The sequence below is a fragment of the Rhododendron vialii genome, chromosome 6a (assembly GCF_030253575.1).
Source record: "Rhododendron vialii isolate Sample 1 chromosome 6a, ASM3025357v1".
Classification (NCBI taxonomy): Eukaryota; Viridiplantae; Streptophyta; class Magnoliopsida; order Ericales; family Ericaceae; genus Rhododendron; species Rhododendron vialii.
In genome coordinates this window covers 935,547-957,031 of record NC_080562.1, presented here as the reverse complement: position 1 = coordinate 957,031, position 21,485 = coordinate 935,547, and the positions used below count along the sequence as shown (strand labels likewise).

Genomic DNA, 21,485 nt, shown 5'->3' with positions numbered 1-21,485 from the left:
AAAGTTGAATATATTTTCGACATGTAGTTACCGAAATATAATCTTGTTTTCAACAGCTATTTACCGAAATGTTATGTATGATTTTCAACAACCATTTACCGAAATGTAGTGGGCTATGGGAGAAAATAAAGGGCTGCGAGTAGCAGTGCCCTAATTTTGAGATAAATATAAGGTTTCTACATGGGATCAGAGCGGGCCCGGTTCCATCCCATATTTTATAAAATTCACAATCCACACTCCCTGCGATGACAGACAAGCGAAAAGGCTGAACGATGATAGGACACAAAAAAGTAGCCGCACGTGAGGAAAACCTTAAACGCGGCCGCACGTGAGGGGGGATGTTAAGGAAATGAACCACATTGCTTAAGAGTGGAATGAGTGATCACTTAATAACATTTGGGACATCTCCACTCATTGCTAATTGATTTTGAGATAAATATAAAGTTTCTACACTACTTATCTGTTTTTATATTTTTGTCTTTTGATGTTCTGGCGATATGATTTTCGTAGCAATTGTAAAACGTCTAGTTTTACTGGGATTTGTGTTTTTGCTGATTCTTAGAGTTAGGGACATACAGGAGAACGCTCGAAACATCCCAACCTTATCGAAAATCCTATATGTACCGACCAAATACTTTAGTTTAACCCCGGTTTGTACTTGGCTTGAAATGCAATGCGAGGTTTGATCATTTCTGGAAGTTTTTGAACCATGTGGTTCTTCATCTCGGGAAGGTTTGGCACGTTAGGAACTTCGGATTGCCAGGGGGATTCATGAATTCATAAGTTAGCTTTCTTTGTTCCGTTGCTTAAATGTAGTGTGATGTGGTCATGTAAATGTAGTCTGATGTGGCCATGTGGACTCAGACACCATCGATCTTTGCCAATCTCTGCTAGGCCAATTCAATGGTGTTTGCTCGCACATATACATTTACAAGTGTATGCAAGTAAAGGTAAAGAAGTGTAGTGATTTTCATATTCTTTTTTTTTGTCTTTATTCACGGGAAACTATAGCATTGTACTTTCGCTGCGGGCTGAGCCAAACCCGACCCGACCCCTGCACACCCCTAATTGCAACATAATTATTTCCACGTTTTCTCTATCCATCTTTTTCTGATCTGGGGAAAAACAGTTATGAAATGCTGAAACCATCTAATTGACATAATCGACGAATCCATAGCCTGAGAGTTGTAAAAGGACAAAATGAACTGCTGAAACCATCAAATTTGACTTTAAAACGTGTACTAAGAAACAGACATTTAAACAGACGACATTTATAAAGATGTAAATGTTTTTTATAGCTGTATATTCCTTCTTCATTTTGTTGGTTACACTTGCCTGTTTAATGTTTGTTAGCCTCTCTATCCATCTTTTTTCAATGCTGGGGGAAAACAGATGATACAGATTTCGATTGTGTAGTGAACTTAAGGAAGTCGGATTGAGAAGGACAAGTACTCGGATAAGACTCCCGTCCAGTCCCTTCTGCATTTCTGGAAATAGGGAGAAGCCCTTCTTGCTGTGTCTTGTTTTCGTTCTAGCAAACAGGCAGTTCTTGATCGATCAGTTGATTTTAGAACAAGAGTGGATCAATGAACTGCAAAAGGGACTTCAAAATGAACTGTGGAAACCATCTAATTGACTTCGAAACATGTACAACCAAATGGATATTTGTAAAATTTGTTGACAGAGTGGAAGTGATACAATCAGGGAATAAGAGAGACGATACTTAGGGTTGATCAAATTGCTTGCATCAGTTGTTTCAATCAGAATTCCTGACTTGCAAAAACAATGACTCTACTGCAAGCCAAAAAAAGAAAAGAAAAATAGCAAACAATCTCTCTCCACTTCAAGTCGTAACCAAAAGATATGCCAGACCCTTACGATTGACAACTTTGCAAAGGTAAACAAACAACGTATATTGCATCATACGTTCACAACGATATCCAACTATTTTTGAACCTCCAGGTTTTGAACTTCCATATACCCTATCAACAAAGGTAATTTCTAACCTGCAAAAATAGATGTAAAATCCAGGTCAATTATTCGGGCCAACGGCAATAACTTTGAGTTAGCAACTGAAAATATTTTAAGAAAAAAGCGTCCTTGCAACATCCGATAGCCTCTACTACTTTTGAAGACAACAGAAACAGAGCCAAAGATCGGCACGGTACATCACATAAAAGAAATCAACCCCGACATTGCTAAAGATACTGGTACATGGGTTCATCACTCTCAAAAGTAATCTAAAGACTACACTGAAATCAAAGTACTTTCACCTGTGCGAGTTTTGAGACCATGAATAAGTTATATTGTAAGCACGTTTCTTGAATAAGTGTTTCCTTTAACCTTTTCGCACAAATGGTCAAACCCACACGGTTATGGACCAGGACATCAATCTAATGCAATTGATATGGTATTCGGCTAAGTCATTTTGTTTGATGAAATACACAGGTATTAACTGTAGCAAGAAAAGTTGACCATAGCTCACACTTTGTATAACATGAGGCAACACAGAGAATAAAGATTTTAACACTACCTCTTCATTATGGTACCCTTTTCTTGAAGCTTCCAAAAATAATCTCCATCTGAAAATTGTATCCCTTACTAATGCCGCAAGTGCTTATGACATCTTCAAGCACCGATTTCTTATAGAGCCTGCAAAAAGTGCAAAATATTATTAATGTCTGCCAAAATCAATTTGTGAGAGGAAGAGACACAACTTTACTCAATGAAAATGACTAATACCGGAAAGATCCAGTCAAGCCTGACAAAGCCGGCCACTTACTTGTCAATTTGCGCTTAAGAATCCACCCATGCACACCACCACCTTTGACACACCTAGTTCCAGTAACTATACTTCCACCAGTCTCCATCTGTTTCCTGCAAATGTATCAAACAGACGTAACAAAAATAAAAAACTACTGTGCACATAATGCAATTCAACTCCAAAACTTGAAAGGAAGTTTTCTCACTTGATGAAGCTTGGAAAGTAGTTTGGCTGTGGAAAAAGCTCAAAAAATACCAGACATCGAACAGTTCCAAACGAGTGGAATTAAATGGGATGGTTGTGGGAAACGTCCTTCATTAGAAAATTTACAAAATTTGAGGAGATACACAAAAGTGGATACGCCAAAGAAGTTATCCCAAAGTTCAAATGAGCAAGCTTGGAGGATCACATGATTTAAAACCTAGCTTAAATGCTCCTAACTGTCAGACCTACAAAATATTTTGTTACATCATTGACATGTCCCTTTATCTGGACTTGAATACAGTTGCACCTTCAGTACTCAAAGCATACTCGTCAAGATAGTACAACATTGCATGGTCCAAGTCAGCTATTAATTAATTGAAATCCTTCGAAAAAAGGAGTCCAGTGGCAGAATGGTTGGCGTCGCAGAGAATTTAGACATAAATGAACTAGTAGAACTGAAGGAATGCTTACGATCACATCTTTAGTATCCTGACAATGCATTAGTCCGCAACGTATCCATCAACATGAACTTGTTTTCCCACGTCTCTCTCAAACAGACACAACCCACCAAAAGAAAACCCATAGTTTCCATTAGCAATCAAAACACATACTTACATGGTGCGATAAGTCCGCATCCATGATCACAACAAAATTGCCCGAGACATGCTTCAAACCGTGAACATAAGGAGTCCCTGAAATTAAAACTGCATCAAGTACCAGCTCATCATTTTCATTGCAAAAAAAGAGCTTATATACATTACATCATTCAAGTTTCTTCGGTCTAGCTCTCAACAGCTGCATTTATAAAGGACAAATTAAGGGTGTTACAAGCCAATAATGAGTAAAATAATTGATCATCGAATATAGTTCCAATGCTACTTACAATACGATCTTCTCCATACACCTTCTGCAACCTTTTGACAACATCTTGAGTTCCATCAGGACTTCAGTCATCAATTGTTATCATTTCAAAATAAACATCCCTACCCAGGGAAGAATAAATTTTGTGAGCCAGAAATTATCTATTAAAAGGTGGCGTGTGGTCAAATTTGAAGCATGCAGTAATAAATCCTCTAAACAACACCACATGAGACATATGAACAGAGGTGTTGGATTCCACGAGGTCTTAGTGATCTGGGTTCCAACCTCTTATATGCAGCAGAAGCCAAAATAGAATGATTTGATCAAAGAAGCTCGCTGTCCCAGCAAACCACAATGCCAAACAGGCTAACACCATAACATTGAAGTCGTGGTAGAACAATCAACCACCCTCACTTAATTCCAAACCAACAAGAATCCTAATCCTTATTTCATCCTGTTCTTCTGAAGAATGGAACTCAAAAAAAAATTAAGCATAAACTTTCCTTCTGCTTGTGATACTTATGATTTGTCCTTCTGCTTGTGATACTTATGATTTGGACACCCGCAAAAATCATCACTATTGTATTGTATAAATGTATTTTGGAGATTAGAAATGCACACTTCTGACCACATGACATGAGTTTAAAAGCGTAAAAATAAAGAGAATAAAGAACACACGTTTTCAAGAAGAACAAAACCATCGGATCATCTTAGTTCTTTATGGCTTCCTGGTCTGCTGTGCAACCCATTCAATGTAAAGTGTTAATCCACTATCGGCACAGCAAAATCTGCTCTTGCCACACCCATATGTGTTACAAAAAAAGAGTATATTGAGGATGAACAGGAATGAGAATGGTTCTTTAGATGCTAATTCGACTGCAATCTCATGTATCCATTCCATTCTACCAAACCAAAGCAAACATAGCTGAATGCCCTTATCTTTTCCATTCACTATTCTTATCATGTGCATCAATGAGGAACTCTGATATATGACAATTCACAACATAATTTCCTTGCTTTTTTCTTCAATTACGATATGTTAATCTCTGTATTTTTCCTTCATTATCTACCGAACCAAAGAAAGTTGGAATTCTTCTTGGTAAATCGAATCTATGGTACAGCATTGAACTTGACATAAATTTGAAGTGTCTCGTTTTGTTGCAACATAGAATTTTGCACACCCATCCTGCTTTCTACAACTTCAAGCCCAGCTATAATAGTGCAATCCAGATTTTGGATAAATCTCAATTTGGAGCCGTGTCACATGTTTTGAGTCCCAATAATACCCACACTGAAACAGCAAGAATTCCACATCGCCACAACTCACAAGTTCAAGCAGCAATCAATGATAAATATGAAAATCCAAAGTGCATGAGTCATGGCTAATCCCCACATCGAAATCTCACTAAAAACTAGACCGCTTTACAAAGAGAGAAACTGAGTTCTTTTTGTCCGATAACTCCGGGCAAGCTTACATGTAACTCGACTAATTTTGGTTTTTCACCTCGCAGTCGTCTCCCTCACTCGACTTCTTCCAGTCGTCTCCCTCACCTCCACAGAACCAGTCCTGGTTTTGAAGCTCAGATCCACCGATTCTCAACACCCTCTCTCTCTCTCTCTCTCTCTCTCTCTCTCTCTCTTTCTCACGGAATCTCGCCAATATGGTGAGAAACGAAATGGGTTTTTAAGGGGTTCCTAATTCTCACCCTCCCCCTCCTACTCTTACAGCCCCTTTGGATGCCCAGGTGAGAAAGGGGAAGAAAGGGGAGTGGTCTCCCTTACTAGTGAGAGAAGAAAAGAAAGGGGTGGGGTTTCTCACCATCCCATCCAAACGCACGTGAGAAATCAAACTCTCACTCCCATCTCCGGCGACTGGTGTCTTCTCCGGCAACTCTCCGGCGACCTTGAACTATTCTCTCTCTTCTCCGACGACCTGAAACTCTTCTCCCTCTTCTCCGGCGACCACACAGCCACTGGTCCGAAGACGAAAAGACACCGGCGTAGCCGGCATGCGCTGCCGGAAGTTGAGCGAGTGAGATCCACTCTCACTCACGCTGTCCAGTCGCTTGTCTCTTCTCCTTTCTCACGGAATCGCGCCAAAAGTGGCGAGAAACAGAAACAGGCAACGATGAGACTCTCGTCTCCCACCCTTCCTCACCCTCTCTCGCCTTGTGGATCATCCAAACGGAGGAGAGATTGAGTTCTTCCTCCTTCCCCTTTCTTTTCTCCTGAAATCGCGCGATCCAAACGAGCTGTTACTGTTTCTCACCATTTTGATCATCCAAACGTGAGAGAGAGTCCCCTCTCCCTCAGTTTCTTTTCTTTTCTCCTTAAATCCTTCAATCCAAACGAGCTGTTAGGGCTGAAAGAATGGAAGATTAGAAGAGAGCTGCTTACTATGGCAGTTAGACCAGCCATAGTAACAATACGCGCGAGGGCGAGCATAGAGCGGGTTTGATGGGTCCTACCTAAGGATCATGCCGCTAAGCTCGCAACAACTCGTACAGTGGTAAACAAATATACTTGACAAAGCTTAATTAACTCAATTTAAACAGGCAATGTAGCAGGTGATAGAAACATCGTTCGTAGCCTCCCTTCTTCATAAAAGATTGTTGTTGCAGATTAATTGGTGCAAAAACGGCATCAAGGGATCAAAGATAAATTCCAGTGACCATTAAATCCCGTATAAACATACTAATTGTTTGTCAAACTAGTAATGGAGTAGTGAGCAGTTCTTTAATTTTCATTTGCGATATTTGGCAAAGAAGAATGAAAGCTATACAAAATTAACATCAGCTGACTGATTGTGAGATTTAAGAATGGAAGATTAAAGGAGACCTGTTTACAATGGCAGTTTTAGACCAGCCCCATCACTTCCTCTGCTCTGCTGAACAATCTCTCTGTGTCGCTCGCTCGCTCGCGAAGTGAATCTATTCGATAATAAGATGGGTTTAATTCAATGTGGCCAAGTCTATTTTAAAAAAAACAAACTCACCTTGATCATCCCGGATTATGTACTAATTAGAGTTCGATTACTGCGATCATTAACATGGTAAATCCTCTTGACAAGATCTACAACTTGAAGAGTTTCGATCAAAAAATAAGCCAGGAATAAGTTCACAATTTATCAATTACCCTCTGGAATAGTCATTATGCGCAAACTCGCAGGTATGGGTTTAATCCAATGTGGGCAAATCATTTTCATAAGAAAAAAACTCACATCAATCATCCCCGATTATGTATGAATCAGTGTTCGATTTCCTTGATCATTACTATGGTTTATCTTCTTGACAAGAACTACAAATTGAAGAGTTCCGATCAAGAAATAAGCCAGGAATGAGTTCACAATTTATCAATTACCCGGCGGAGTTGTGTTTTGAGAAACTTCTCATGTTCAACCTGCGAAGTGCGTATGAATTCCGACCAGCGTCGTTTTCATAAACTCCCGCGTTGTAGATGCGATGTCTCATTAAGTCCCGGACCGGCTTCGTTCTATTCGCCCCGAAATATCCAGCCGGCCCGCCCAGGGTGGGGAAGGTCATCTCCGACCAATTCAACCGTCGCCACGCGCCGGAAAAGCATCTGTGCTCAACCCTCTGAGTGTCGACTTAAACATTCTTGATGAATTACCAAGTTAATTTGTAGCATAAAAGGTCCAATAAAGTGCTCTGCTTTCTGTGAATAATTTCCTCAATTTTGTTTATTTTCCTTCGTATAGTTGTCATGACTGCTCCAGAAAAGCTATCATTTATATATGCAGCTCCATCGCTGCTTATCTGTTTCTATATTTTTTTGTCTCTTGATGTTCTCGTGATATGATTTTTCGTAACAATTGTAAAGCGTCTTAGAAGTAAGGGTACATATAGGATAGCGTTCGAAGCAGCCCAAGCTAATTTTAGTTTAACCCCGGTTTGTACTTGGCTTGAAATGCAATGCGAGGTTTGATCATTTCTGGAAGTTTTTGTACCGTGTGGTTCTTCATCTCGGGAAGTTTTGGCATGTTAGGAACTTCGGATTGCCAAGTGGATTCTTGAGTTCATAAAGTTAGCTTTCTTTGTTCCGTTGCTTAAATGTTGTGTGATGTGGTCGTGTGGACAAAATGAACTGCTGAAACGGACATTTAAACAGACGACATTTATAAAGATGTAAATGTTTTTTTATAGCTGTATATTCCTTCTTCTTCATTTTGTTTGTTACACTTGGCCTGTTTAATGTTTGTTAGCCTCTCTATCCATCTTTTTTCTGTTCTGGGGGAAAACAGTTGATACAGATTTCGACTGCTTAGTGAACTTAAGGAAGTGGGATTGAGGAGGACACCTACTCGGATAAGGCTCCCGTCCAGTCCAGTCCCTTTTGCATTTCTGGAATTAGGGAGAAGACGTGCCTTGACGAATTTCAAGTCCAACGGTAGTTTCATTCACTTTTGCAGTCATAGGCCCTTCTTGCCGTGTCTAGTTTTTTTTTAGCAAACAAGCAATTCTTGAGAACAAGAGTGAATCAGGGACTTCGACATGAACTGCTGAAACCATCTACTTGACTTCTTAATGTATACAACCGTCAACCAAATGGATATTTGTAAAATTTGACGACAGAGTAGAAGTGAAACAATCAGGGAATAAGAGAGACGATGATACAACTGATCAAATTGATTGCATCAGTTGTTTCAACCTGAATTCCTGACTTGCAAAAACAATGACTACTGCAAGCCAAAAAAAGAAAAGAAAAAATAGCAAATAATCTATCTATCTCTCTCTCTCTCCACTTCGAGTCGTAACCAAAAAATATGCCAGACCCTTACGATTGACAACGTTGCAAAGGTAAACAAACCACTTATATTGCATCATACGTTCACAAAGATATCCAACTATTTCTGAACCTCCAGGTTTTGAACTTCCATATACCCTATCAACAAAGGTAATTTCAAACCTGCAAAAAAAAGGCGTAAAATCCAGGTCAATTATTCGGGCCAAAGGCAATAACTTTGAGTTAGTGGCCGAAAATATTTGAAGAAGAAAGAACTCGGAGAAAAAGGCGTCCTTGCAACATCCGATGGCTACAACTACTTTTGAAGACAACAGAAACAGAGCCAGAGATCGGCACAGCACATCACATAAAAGAAATCAACCCCAACCTTGCTAAAGATAACTGGTACATGGGTTCACCACTCCCAAAAGCAATCTAAAGACTACACTGAAATCAAAGTACTTCACCTGTGCAAGTTTTGAGACCATGAATAAGTTATATTGTAAGCACGTATCTTGAGTCAGTGTTTCCTTTAACCTTTTCGCAAAAATGGTCAAACCCACACGGTTATGGACCAGGACTTCAATCTAATGCAATTGATACGGTATTCGGCTAAGCCATTTTGTTTGATGAAATACACAGATATTAACTGTAGCAAGAAAAGTTAACCATAGCTCACACTTTGTATAACATGAGGCAACACAGAAAATAAAGATTTTAACACTACCTCTTCAATATGGTACCCTTTTCTTGAAGCTTCCAAAAATAATCTCCATCTGAAAATTGTATCCCTTGCTAACGCCGCAAGTGCTTATGACATCTTCAAGCACCGATTTCTTATAGAGCCTGCAAAAAGTGCAAAATATTATTAATGTCTTCCAAAATCAATTTGTGAGAGGAAGAGACACAACTTTACTCACTGAAAATGACTAATACCGGAAAGATCCAGTCAAGTCTGACAAAGCCGGCCAAAGAAGTGTCTGGGCGAGGACATTACCTCCCCTACCTGTCAATTCGCGCTTCAGATTCCACCCATGCACACCACCACCTTTGACATAACTAGTTCCAGTAACTATAGTTCCACCAGTCTCCAAATCCTTCAAAAAGGAGTCCAGTGGTAGATTGGTTGGTTTCGCAGAAAATTTAGACATAAATGAACTAGAACAGAAGTGCGGCTAAATATCCCATTTTAAAGATCCTGACATCGGGTGGGTCTGCAACATATCCGTCAAAATGAACTTGTTTTTCCCAAGTCTCTCTCAAACAGATACAGCCCACCAAAAGAGAATCCATAGTTGCCATTAGCAACCAAAACACATGCTTACATGGTGCGATCCGCCTGCATCCATGATTAGGAAAAAATTGCCTAAGGCATGCTTCAAACCGTGAACATAAGCAGTCCCTGAAATTAAAGAAAGAATCCAACCACAGCCAAAGATCCACCAGATAATCAAACACAAGGCTTTTGCACTTGGAAATTCGCATGCACAGAAACTTATCCAAACACTTGAGAAAAACATAAAGAAAAAATGATAGCTTTGGTAAGTACATGAATTGTTGAAAATAATTGAGGGCCAGAATCAATTCACACAGAATTGAGAGAGAGAGTGCGTACAAATCTTTGGGGAAATGGGAACGAAGAACGGTGGGCCGGTGGCACCCATTGGAAACTCCCGTTTCAGAGACGCGAGGTTCCACAAAACAACGTCTAAAAGCTTTCATTGGTCCTCGCAACTTAAACACGGGAGGTTTCCCTAAACGACGTGGATCCCAAAATTACTATTAGCCGCAAAATATTACTTCTAGCCACGAACTATTGTAGAAGCGCAACTACGCATCACGCTTTTCTGTTATTTAAACGACGTCGCAAACTTTTTGCTGTTGAGCGCTAACTATTACACTTGGCCGCCTTATATTACTCTTGGCCGCTAATTATTGCTTCTGGCCGCGGGTTTTCCTGTTAATTCAGAAAGCGTGAACCTAAGACACGCTTTTCCCTTCTTGTTTTTTCCCTTACCCACGCTTCCCCTCTCGCTCTTCCATCGTCGCTTGTATTGAAAAGCGTGAACTCATTTTTATTCACAACGGGTTTGTTTTGTTCAGCAGAGCCAGAGGAGGAAATCGGAGCAGAAATCTGGATAAGAGATCTTCCATGTTTTACCCTAGCTAGTTTCTCATCCTTGCTGTTATAGGTAACTAAGGTAACCACTTCAATTAGGTTTTTTCTTATCGTCATCTTGTTCAAAATCCTTCCTGACATCTGCTGAGGCCTGAGCTGAACTATGCATGTGAGTTTTGATTCAGTAACATTCTTCATGAATTTAGTTTGTCTCGTATAAATAAAGAGAGTTGCTAATGATCACTACCAAAAGCAGTTTGCAATTTTTTGGCCATGATTATGTAGTAGGAGTAGCTATTTGTTTACGACGCAATTTGATATAATTGCATTGGGTATTCACTACCTCTGGTGCTTATCTTATGTAGTTTTGGTTGCGTCTGCACTTGTTCTTTGCATACATCTCCAAAACATTTAGATGGAACCACTCTAAGGAATTACTTCATCTCTTATTTCAGCATTTTACTATAATAATAATAATTGTTATTATTATTTATTTATTCTTTTTCTTGGTGTATACTTGATTTGATCTGTTTTTCTTTCTAAATAATTTTTTCCCTTGATACAATGTGATGGGTGAAAAATGGAAAATTGGTGAAGCAGTGGACTATAGCTCCACGAGAAATTAAATGTCACTAGTAAGCAACCTCCACAGCTGCAAGTTTGGAGCATCAAGCCACCCTACTTCGTTAGAGCAAATTGGTTGACAGACATGTTACCTGTGCTTACCTGACTTAGGAATTGTTGCCACATCCAGATTCTCCCTAATGACACCATCCATAACCAAAGCATGTGTTTTTCAGGACAACAAACTGTTCACATGTATCTTGTGATTCCTTCTTGTAGCATAATTGGTTGGTTAACTTGCTTGAATTACTATCCAATCTGTGGTTCAACCAGGTTCCACAATTATGAAATATGGATATGGAGTAGCTAAGAAAAATCTATGAGGTCCATGTGAAAACATAATATATTGGTGATATGGTTGCTTGTGTACTGTACTTGTACTGTTGAAGTTACAGAAACCATAGGAGGAGCAGGGTGTTGTGGCTGCATTCAGGGGACTCGAGAAGCATATTCCATACCTATTCTCACTGATGATATCCTCTCATTCTGCAAGTGCGAAAGGGCTTGCCACCAGAGTTTTGTTCACAAAATTATCAAGAAGTCACTCGAGGAATCATAATACCACAACTCAGAAATGAGTTACTTGTAATGTGACAATCTTTTTCTTTAATATTTTATCGGCAAAAATGGTTCACCAATAGATAAACAACCTTGCTCTTGGGAACATGACTCTATATGCTTGTTATTTTCTCTGAAATTTTATAGTTTCTCCCTTCCTGTTTCCCATTTTGTTCTGCTGTGCTTTGAATATAGTCTGTTTTATGTGTGTTTATCGTGCTCTGTTAAAGACACTCGCTATTGTAGGTTTAGTTGAGTTATGTAGAGTTTACGGGTTCAGTTATGGTCTTTTCATCTTTAATTTGACCATTTACACCAATGTAGAGTCTTAACAGATTGGACACGTGTGAGTTAGTGTTTCCATTTTGTTCTGCTGTGCTGTGAATATAGTCAGTTTCACACGTTTTTATTCTGCTCTGGTAAAGCCACTCGCAAGTCGCAACTGTGGGTTCAATTATGAATATAGTCAGTTTCATGCGTTTTTATTCTGCTCTAGTAAAGACACTTGCAAGTCGCAGCTGTGGGTTTAGTTGAATTATGTCAGTTTCATGCGTTTTTGCTCCTGTTATCCTAGTCCATTGAAAAAACTTGATAAAAAGAGTACAAACTCCAGAAAGAAGAATTATAAGGTGCCGCAATAGCAAAACATGAAACTTGATCCTTCTGGAAAAGATAGCATATGGCAGTAGCAACATTCTGCAATAGTTTCCATTATGTACAAAGCCGGAACCTTTTAGAAACAAAAGATCCTCGGACAGATCTCTATAACTATCGGTACTGTTGCGATTATATGCCGTGACAGGTCCTTTTGACTTAGTTAGTCGCACTGCAATATGTACACAGGAGTGGACTGCATTTTTAGATCAATTCGAGTGAAAATATGAAGTAACGGGATGTAATCAATCATCCATTGTGCCTTCTCCTGTCTCTTCCACTTCTAAATCTTCTGCCACACTTGGATCAGCAGCAAAATCGTCATCAGGAGCTGACTCTTCAACTCTCTCATCCCTGGCCATAACATCTGCGGCAGCTGACTCACTGACACTTGCCATATCGCTCTCATCAGTTTTTTCCAACTCTTCTTCAACTCTGTGGTAAACCTTAACACAAAAAGAAGGGAACTTTAGCCTTCAACATTATCATCATGATTCATGAGTAGAAACAGAAAGGGACCAAAAGAGACAGTCATACCACACAAGTGCGTGCTGGTGAGAGTACTTTGAAGGAGTTGGGACGGTTGTTAAAGTTTGTTTCAGGCACTCCTGGTATTCCTTCAGGGGATGTGAAATGGTCGACGTCATGGCCCACCTGCAAAACAAAGGTATCCATTATATCATCAAACATGTGTCATAGGCGATGGAATTGATTTTTCATTAACGAACCCATTAAGGGTGCAACACATTTCCGACCAACGAGAACTGAAGTGGCCAACAAGTGAGATCTTCACATTAATAAGAAGGAAATAGAAAGGGACAAAGTTGTTTCAAAGTTGGTCATTAAGGCAAATAGAGTTGATTTTTAATGTCTGAAACCTGTGACCAAAGTCTACCATCTTAGTCAGAGCCTTGAATCATAAATCATACTCCCTCCGTCCCAAAATGTTTGTCCGGTCCACAAAACGAGGACTAAAAAATAATGCTTTTCTTTCAATAAAAAATTCAAACTTTTTTCATAAATTACAAAAACTCATCGATATCTAATGAATTGTTGAAAAAAAATTTGAATTTTTTTTGCAAAAATTGTATTATTTTTATGTCTTTGTTTTGTAAACCGGACAAACATTATGGGACGGAGGGAGTACAATAGATGATTGAATCGCAGTACTAACACTTTTGGCACAATAGAAGTTCCAACTACATCTTTTGGAAGCATAATTATGAGTTCCATGTGGAGGTTCTTATACAGATCAGCCCGTACCCGTAACATCTTTGGAGTGGATGTAGTATACGAAGACTGCATGAACGCAGGTGGCAATTGGATGCCCAGAAATAACATGAAAACAATTCAAAAACAAAAATGAAAAGGGCCCCTTACCCTTCCATGTCCGCCAAACTCTAGAGCATCACTGTCCAGAGCAACCCTATATTTCCCAGGCAAGTCACACCCAACTTTGTACCTGTATGTGTCAGACCATATGGATCAAATGAAGAATTATAAAAATCCCATCACTATGAAGTTGACATCATCATATGATATTACAAGGCTTGAGCAAAAATGTTCCAATTTTAATTCCACAAATTCAATTCTCTCATTCATGCTATGTAAACCACATTCACATCACATACAAAGAAGCAAATATTGTGAATCTCTTCATACATACCCATCATATGTATTCTCCGGATGAAAGTTGAACACAAAAACTAGATTTCCACGTTCAAATACAATAACCTGAAGGTGAAACAAAACGACCACCAAATGTTAATGAGGCGAAATTTAAGCAATTTGAATGATACTGTAGTTCCTCATAGAAACCAAACAACTAACAATCATGAAAATGCGGAGACAGAAGAAGATTTGACCAGCTTGATAGCACCAGGACCACAATTACTCTAGCTCACATATGCGACCATATACATAAAAACTTGTATCAAGATCCCAGAAATAACATTCTGGATATCCCAACTCACGGGTGGAAAAGAAACTTTTATTTACCCAGGAGTATCTGTAGTCTGTACCTTGTCATCCTCACTTGTGCTGCTAACAATCTGCTTTGTTGATGCAATGAAGGAATATTTGTCATCAAGCGCGTTCATAGCTCTATTGAATGCATTCATGAACTGCACAATTTCAATCACAAGACATGAGAAATTTAACAGCGTGCAATTACCAGAAGCCAAAGAAGAAAAACAAATCTGCACTCACAAATGAGATTATCATACACAGGGAAGACTGGAAGTTACAAAAATGGACATATCAATTTCACACTGCAAATTTTAAATGGAATGAGGAGTCAAGTCCACAAAAATTCAAGCTATGGTCTTTGAAAGCCAACAATGTGGCCACAATAAATTTTATATTGCTTTATTCTGAAAGGACATCAATTGCAAGAGGAGATGAGTTGGATGAAGGTTGCCATTCAATGTCCAAAACCAAGTACTGTATTAAAGCAGCTGAACAAAGATGCTGATACTGAAACAATAATGAATTAAATGTAACCTTGTATCTCAAATTATCTGAATCCGCTAGGTCCCATTGACGCCTGCATTTGTCATAACTCCAACCATTGCCTTCTCTTGGGAAGTCAATCCACTCAGGATGGCCAAACTTCAATCAGCATTCATGACAAAGAAGCATAATATGAACATTAAAAATTAAACTTGGTGGATATGGTGTAAAATTACGTATTTATGTGTCAGCATCGATCAAGAATTATGTTCCTCAAAACAGATTTATGATGAACAGACTCAGCAGATGGTGTGAGCTTGTTCATTTAAATGTTTTCAACTTTGAACAAGGTCTAATAAAGCCGACCCTCAAACCTTTTTATGGGCAGAAGTTCATCCTTTAATAATGAATTTGACAAAAGCCCTTGAAATTAAAATCCCGATGGGAAGCTACATTATTATTTCAGACAATATCTGAGTCTTGACAAGCACTAAATCCATAAGTTTGGCAGGTTATGGTGGGGACTGCAACTTACCTCATTCCCCATGAAATTGAGGTAGCCTTCTCCTCCCAATGCCATTGTTAGAAAATGAATCATCTGGAATAAAAGGTTGCCAACAAAGTTTTATATTAGAAACCCATTGATGCCCAGAACATGAACAGAGATACTGTTAGAAGAACCACATTTACGAAACCATAACATACCTTGTGAAGCGCTACCCCTCGCTCAACAGTGGGAGAAGCATCCACCAAACTAGACATGCCAGTATACATTTCTTTATCCATTAGGAGAAATGCAATAGTCCTGTCACCCACAATGGCCTACACAACATTGCAGTAAACCGAAAAATAGGGGAAGAAATGAGAAAAGCCAATGATGCGATTGACCTAGTCAAAAGATCAAGGTAAGTAATCAATGGTACAATATATCAGGATTGCGCAAAGGAGAGATGAGAAAAGCCAACGATGCGATTGACCTAGTCAAAAGATCAAGGTAAGTAATCAATGGTACAATGTCAGGATTGCGCAAAGGAGAGAATCTTTCTGTCACATTTTCCTCCTGGGAAGTTGGCAACTGAGTTGTAATACCAAATTAATTTAAAATTCCAAGAGGTGGAAACCATTCCAAAGATTTTCAAGATGTAAACTTCATAAAAAACAGAAAATCTCATACCTGGTCATGACTCTCAGCATAAGCTATACACTTCTCACTGTATCTCCTATTTGTCAAACTCCATGATATCTCCTGCATTGACCATTCTTGATCACTCTTGTTCTTTACGTAATCAATCCACTTGTCAGGAATACCCATTGCCAAGCGGTAGTCAAAGCCATTTCCCCCCTCAGAGACTGGCCGACCAAGTCCAGGCATACCAGAAACATCTTCTGCTACCACAGTTGCATCCGGCAAGACATTATGAATCAAACAATTGGCCAACATCAAAAAAACCATGGCGTCAACATCCGTTTCCTCGCTAAAATAATCATTATAATTCCCCGTGAATGTCATGTTGATTCCATGATGATGATACAACATTGATGTAACTCCATCAAAACGAAACCCATCAAATTTGTACTCATCCATCCACCACCTCAAGTTAGATAGAAGAAAACGCAGAACTTCCCAATTAGCATAGTTAAAAAGTCTACTATCCCATAGCTTATGGTAGCCATGATCCCCCGTGTGGAAATAAGAATCTTGGGAGCTTTGGCCAACATCAAATCCGTTGAGGCCATCGGTGACATTGTTACTTGCATGGCTATGAACAACATCCATCAAGACCTGCAAACCTAGGCTATGGGCTTTATCAATCAGATACTTGAGGTCCTCAGGGGTTCCTGACCTACTGCTGACAGCAAAGAAGTTTGTAACGTGATACCCAAATGACCCATAGTAGGAATGCTCCATTACGGCCATCAACTGGATAGTGTTGTAATTATTTGCTTGAATACGGGGCAAAATATCATCCGCAAACTCTCTGTATGAGTTAATACGAGGTTCTGAGCTGCTCATCCCTACATGAGCTTCGTATATCCTCGGGGCCTTGGGTTTTGGAGGGCGAGGAAATTTAAATTGGTACCTGAGTTGATGAAAGCACGAGTTAAATCAGTCCCAAATTTTCTTGTCTTTTTGTCCAAAATATAAATATTCCACCAATTTTTATCATAGTGCTAAGAAAAGGACAGCTGAAAATTCAGAGATGCAATATTATAAACCCCTTAATTTGGCTCCTTTCAAAGGAAAATGTCCCCACAAACACTAAAGATTCAGTATTACCTTTCCAAGGGTGGTGGATCCCAATAAACTCCATCATATGGCGCCCCGAATTTTGTAGGGTCCACAGTAGCATACTTTATCCAAGCTGGAATTCGATCAACCCAAATTCCATCACCATGTTTGTATCGGAACTTGACTAGAGAATTGTGAGGGATGGCAGGATTTCCACCGGAATCAGGAATCTTGATACTCCAAACTCCAAATTCATTCTTTTCCATGCAGTGGTTGGAACCATTCCATCCATTGAAATCCCCAACAACTTGTGCTTCCCTACACCATTAGAAAGTCAACTTCAACGTCAACACTCGGATTGAAAACAAGAAGTATACATGATAACTTTTGCAGATGTCAGCTGGAGATCTTACTGAGCTGCAGGGGCCCACTCACGATACACTATGCCATCTTCTTCTCTGTAAAAACCGAATTTCAAATAACCTGCAAAAAAAAACCAATTGATATTGAGGTATGTACTCAACAACGAACTAGTGACCAAATCGAAAGGTCAATAAACGAGAGGAAATCCAACTAATAGATAGAAAGAGAAATCTAGTTTCAACAGAAATGATAACCAAAACATCCACTTAGGCGACAAAATGTTCAGTTGGTTGTAAGGAGAATTCATTTTGCATTCAGCTGATGAAGTAACTTTTAAACTTGCATTGCTGATGTAGAGACACACCTTGCGCAAATTCCTCAAGGCTTCCTTCATATTTCTCAATGAGCTTTTTCTGATCCACATATCTTTTCAATCGGTATCTGAAGTGATCTTTGAATGGTTCCAAGCCAGGATCTATGCTGAACAGACCAATCTTTTCAGTATCATCTTCGATGGTCATCGTTGAGTTGTCATCAGTCAAAACAGCCGATATAATGGAACTGTGGTCCGCCTAGTTTACCAAATGCATCAGATAGCAACTTGCACAAGCATGTTTAAAAGAGTTATTAGATTTGATGCTGCACAAAACAAGCATTTATTCTTCAGTCAAATTATGACCATTAAAAATAGATTCTGTTTTCTTTTTTCCCTTTCTGATATCCTACAGAAATTTCAATTTAGTCAGTTACTACTCAATCAACTGTTACTCATAACCATCCACCGTTTGCTGCCGGTGGCACTCAGAGTACTTGAAGATTGGATGATTAAAACCAAACACATAGATCAAGCTTTTGTTTAACTTAAAAACTGGCTCTGCTCTAACAATTTACCAGAAATGTGGAAAATTATGACGTACCCTCCCATTTGATCTGACCTTCAACGGAGAAATGAATTTCCCAAGCAATTTACGAGACCCAGCCATAAATCCAATTGTATTCTGTGTTGTAAGGTACCGGCTGTGGCTTGAGGCCTAACCAAAAGATTAGTCAAACTGTGAAGATCGTTATATTAAAGTCGATAAACAATGAGGGAAAATTCTTGCTTCGTACACAGTCATGAAATAGCACTTTGCAGAACATTACACATGGTAAGCCTGAAAACAACACTTGACCGATGTTTTGTAGAAAGTGGTGTTTTCCCAGGATTTCACGTTGATGCTCTATAACGTTTTTTTCCGTGATGTGGCTTCTATGCAACACATGTAGTGGTAATTATCAACCATCAAACGCGAGATACCACCACTCTTGGAGCCACTTGTGATTTGGAATCCGCGGTGGCCAGAAAATCAGAGTATCCACCCAAACCAAAGAGGTAATTTTTACGAAAATAAAACATTGCCTTCGAGATTGGAATAAGAGATCTGCCAACGATCGGCATCTAATATCACAAATGCATATTCCATATGAAGAAGTTATGGCGGTGAAGTGCTAGCACAATTACCCTCACGAAAGGTAAAAAACAGTGTAATTGAGGGAGTTGGGGATAACTTTGTATTCATAGGAAGGCACAGAACTAGGAAATCAACTGAAGTGAGGGAAACAACCATTGACTTTTATAGCTGTTGGTGCTGCTTCAGAATGTTATATCAAGTTATTTTATGCCAATGAAACCAAAACATATATGAAGGTTCTTCAAGTAGATACTACGAATATCACCTTGATAAATCTGAACAGTGACCTTTAGTACCCTAAAGATCCTACGAATGGAATAGCATTGTGGAGAACCAAAATAATACTACATCTGTATTTTCTGTATATCCTATTTTAAAGTTGTGGCATCACTGTCTCATCTATTGTGAAGCTAAGCGTACCTGACCAGATAACAATTCGAGGATACTTTACTCGAAATCAGTGGAGGACATTGTTCACTTTGAGGCTAATCTTCACATAACTATTCAAGCTGAGAATAATCCGCCTTAGGTATCAATTATTCTTGCTAGCAGTCCCAAATCTGTTATATTTCTCATATCTTCGGACTTGTTGTTAGTCCTATAGAGAAAAATGACAAAGAAATTCAATTTTTAAAATAATAGCTAACGGAAAGGAGTGCTCCATAGGCCACATGAGCTATTCGTATATGATCTTTGTTTATTTTCGTAAATTTTCCTGCCTCGCTAGTCAAAATACCCTTCTACTACATAATCAACTCATCAAACCCCGAAACAACCTACTTAGAGCTTCTTCGATGGCTTGCTATCACTATATCTAGGGATCTAGCATCGAGTTCCAAAATTTAACGCTCCAATGGGATGCTATTTGGGGTGCTAGTTTTACATACTGCTAGGCTTGGTGCCAAGTACAACGTAAGTTTACCTGTGTATATATTTTATCAAGACTGTATCTCTCCATCTCTTGATGGTTCCCACCAATAACATTATGATTTGTCTTTTTTACAAAGACCATACACTACCAGCCTGTTTGGAAATTAGAGAAAGTGAGGGGGAGAAAGGGAAAATGAGAGAAAATTCACCAAACCAGCGCATCATCATACATTGGAAAAAACATTACCATAACACAATAGAGATTTGGCACTATTTATATTATTAATATGGAGTAGCACTAGCATATTTTTCTTTTTTTGGTTTGACGGGCGGGAGTGTCTGGCCAGCTTACGCGCACCTTCACTATCCCCTCCCCAGTCTGGTCAAAGGACGGCCATCCATGCCGGGATTAAGAAATTCACAAGAGAGTTCTCTTGTGACCTGCCCCAAAGCGGTTGCTAAGTTTCGAACACAAGATGTATGGTTTACTGCTAATCCGTGTTGACCTGCCCCAAAGGGGTTGCTAAGTTTCGAACACACGATGTATGGTTTACCGCTAATCCGTGTTGACCTGCCCCAAAGGGGTTGCTAAGTTTCGAGCACACGATGTATGGTTTACCGCTAATCCGTGTTGCCACTTGAGCTAACCCTTGAGGTTATATTAATACCATGGCATCCAAACATAGGAGATGCTCCCAGAATCATGCTCATCGAATTCATATATCACATATACAAGTGAACAAAAGATCTGGGTATTTTAGCTATTGCCAGACAATGAGCAGAATTAAATACAGTAATAAAAAAATGGTACAAGAACTAGACCCAATAAAATAAAAAAGATGAAACATAGTCAAATCAGAAACTGAAAGAACAATTAAAAGTTAATTACCTTTGCTGAATCTTTGCTGTAGAACGGCGCTAAAGATCCAACAACACAAGGTGTCGAAAGAAGTCCCAAAGAACCGTACATTTTGGACTCCGACTCTCAAGACTCACTGTTCCGAACTTAGCTCTCTTAATTCTCTACCAAATCTCTCTCTCTCTCTCTCTCTCTCTCTGTTTTGACAGTATTCATCTGATATTAACGATAAGACTCGTAATTAGCAATCAGGGAAATCTGAGCCGTTAATTCTTTGATATTATGAAATATCACACTCCGCTCGGAAAAGGCGCTACCTTTCTTGGGCTGGTTATGATTTGATTGATTCTCTACCAAATCCCTCTCTCTCTCTCTCTCTCTCTCTCTCTCTCTCTCTCTGTTTTGACAGTATTCATCTGATATTATGAAACATGTTAGGTAACGATAAGACTCGTAATTAGCAATCAGGGAAATCTGAACCGTTAATTCTTTGATATTATGAAATATCACACTCCACTCGGAAAAGGCGCTACCTTTCTTGGGGTGGTTATGATTTCATTGATGGCATGAATAAGCAAAGCATTTTTTATTTTTATTATTCTATTCCCAAAAACAATTTTAAGTTTATAAATCCTCATAATTTCCGATAAATCAAACAGCAGTATCCAATCTATTAGAGCATCTCCAATGCATCCTTTAAAACACAACAATAGAGAATGAATTTGACATATTGA

General features: G+C 39.1%; 3 protein-coding genes across 11 annotated transcripts; all 3 read right to left on the bottom strand.

Moving 5' to 3' along the window:
- Window positions 1-1,660: 1,660 nt before the first annotated feature.
- Window positions 1,661-6,882, bottom strand: LOC131330843 (dolichol-phosphate mannosyltransferase subunit 1-like). Of its 8 annotated transcripts, XR_009201214.1 has the most exons (7): window positions 6,668-6,882; window positions 3,852-3,951; window positions 3,730-3,763; window positions 3,584-3,660; window positions 2,836-2,877; window positions 2,534-2,652; window positions 1,661-2,006 (listed from the first exon to the last, which is right to left on the bottom strand). XR_009201214.1 is itself a non-coding variant. In XM_058364577.1 (5 exons), exons 2-4 carry the CDS (start codon window positions 3,601-3,603, stop codon window positions 2,541-2,543), a joined length of 267 nt encoding a protein of 88 aa, XP_058220560.1. In that variant the 5' UTR covers window positions 3,604-3,951; window positions 6,668-6,882; the 3' UTR covers window positions 1,661-2,006; window positions 2,534-2,540. The 8 variants fall into 8 exon arrangements, 1 of the variants encoding a protein (XP_058220560.1); XR_009201213.1 differs by having other exon boundaries at window positions 3,730-3,951; XR_009201216.1 differs by lacking the exon at window positions 3,730-3,763.
- A 1,705-nt stretch (window positions 6,883-8,587) lies between these two features.
- LOC131330842 (dolichol-phosphate mannosyltransferase subunit 1-like) lies at window positions 8,588-9,753 on the bottom strand. Of its 2 annotated transcripts, none has more exons than XR_009201209.1 (3): window positions 9,570-9,665; window positions 9,300-9,418; window positions 8,588-8,755 (listed from the first exon to the last, which is right to left on the bottom strand). XR_009201209.1 is itself a non-coding variant. In XM_058364576.1 (3 exons), exons 1-2 carry the CDS (start codon window positions 9,721-9,723, stop codon window positions 9,304-9,306), a joined length of 330 nt encoding a protein of 109 aa, XP_058220559.1. In that variant the 5' UTR covers window positions 9,724-9,753; the 3' UTR covers window positions 8,588-8,755; window positions 9,300-9,303. The 2 variants fall into 2 exon arrangements, 1 of the variants encoding a protein (XP_058220559.1); XM_058364576.1 differs by having other exon boundaries at window positions 9,509-9,753.
- A 2,742-nt stretch (window positions 9,754-12,495) lies between these two features.
- Window positions 12,496-21,130, bottom strand: LOC131330839 (1,4-alpha-glucan-branching enzyme 1, chloroplastic/amyloplastic-like). Its single transcript, XM_058364574.1, has 15 exons — window positions 21,112-21,130; window positions 20,782-20,925; window positions 18,489-18,602; window positions 17,936-18,143; window positions 17,622-17,691; window positions 17,257-17,526; window positions 16,153-17,059; window positions 15,684-15,800; window positions 15,514-15,576; window positions 15,030-15,137; window positions 14,549-14,650; window positions 14,194-14,261; window positions 13,908-13,989; window positions 13,065-13,181; window positions 12,496-12,973 (listed from the first exon to the last, which is right to left on the bottom strand). The coding sequence occupies exons 2-15, from the start codon at window positions 20,860-20,862 to the stop codon at window positions 12,773-12,775; spliced, it is 2,508 nt and encodes an 835-aa protein (XP_058220557.1). The 5' UTR covers window positions 20,863-20,925; window positions 21,112-21,130; the 3' UTR covers window positions 12,496-12,772.
- Window positions 21,131-21,485: the final 355 nt, after the last annotated feature.

What these genes read in the sequence shown, in the direction of transcription:
- LOC131330843 (XM_058364577.1), bottom strand. Translation starts at nt 3,603, where the DNA reads ATGCGGACTTATCGCACCAT. An exon ending in ATGCGGACTTATCGCACCAT is followed by an intron (nt 2,878 to 3,583) that starts GTAAGTATGTGT and finishes ATACATTTGCAG; the next exon opens with GAAACAGATGGAGACTGGTG. An exon ending in GGCTTGACTGGATCTTTCCG is followed by an intron (nt 2,653 to 2,742) that starts GTATTAGTCATT and finishes CACTTTTTGCAG; the next exon opens with GCTCTATAAGAAATCGGTGC.
- LOC131330842 (XM_058364576.1), bottom strand. Translation starts at nt 9,723, where the DNA reads ATGTCTAAATTTTCTGCGAAACCAACCAATCTACCACTGGACTCCTTT. An exon ending in GACTTGACTGGATCTTTCCG is followed by an intron (nt 9,419 to 9,508) that starts GTATTAGTCATT and finishes CACTTTTTGCAG; the next exon opens with GCTCTATAAGAAATCGGTGC.
- LOC131330839 (XM_058364574.1), bottom strand. Translation starts at nt 20,862, where the DNA reads ATGTACGGTTCTTTGGGACTTCTTTCGACACCTTGTGTTGTTGGATCT. An exon ending in GAGTGGGCCCCTGCAGCTCA is followed by an intron (nt 17,527 to 17,621) that starts GTAAGATCTCCA and finishes CTAATGGTGTAG; the next exon opens with GGAAGCACAAGTTGTTGGGG. An exon ending in CACCAGCACGCACTTGTGTG is followed by an intron (nt 12,974 to 13,064) that starts GTATGACTGTCT and finishes TTTTGTGTTAAG; the next exon opens with GTTTACCACAGAGTTGAAGA.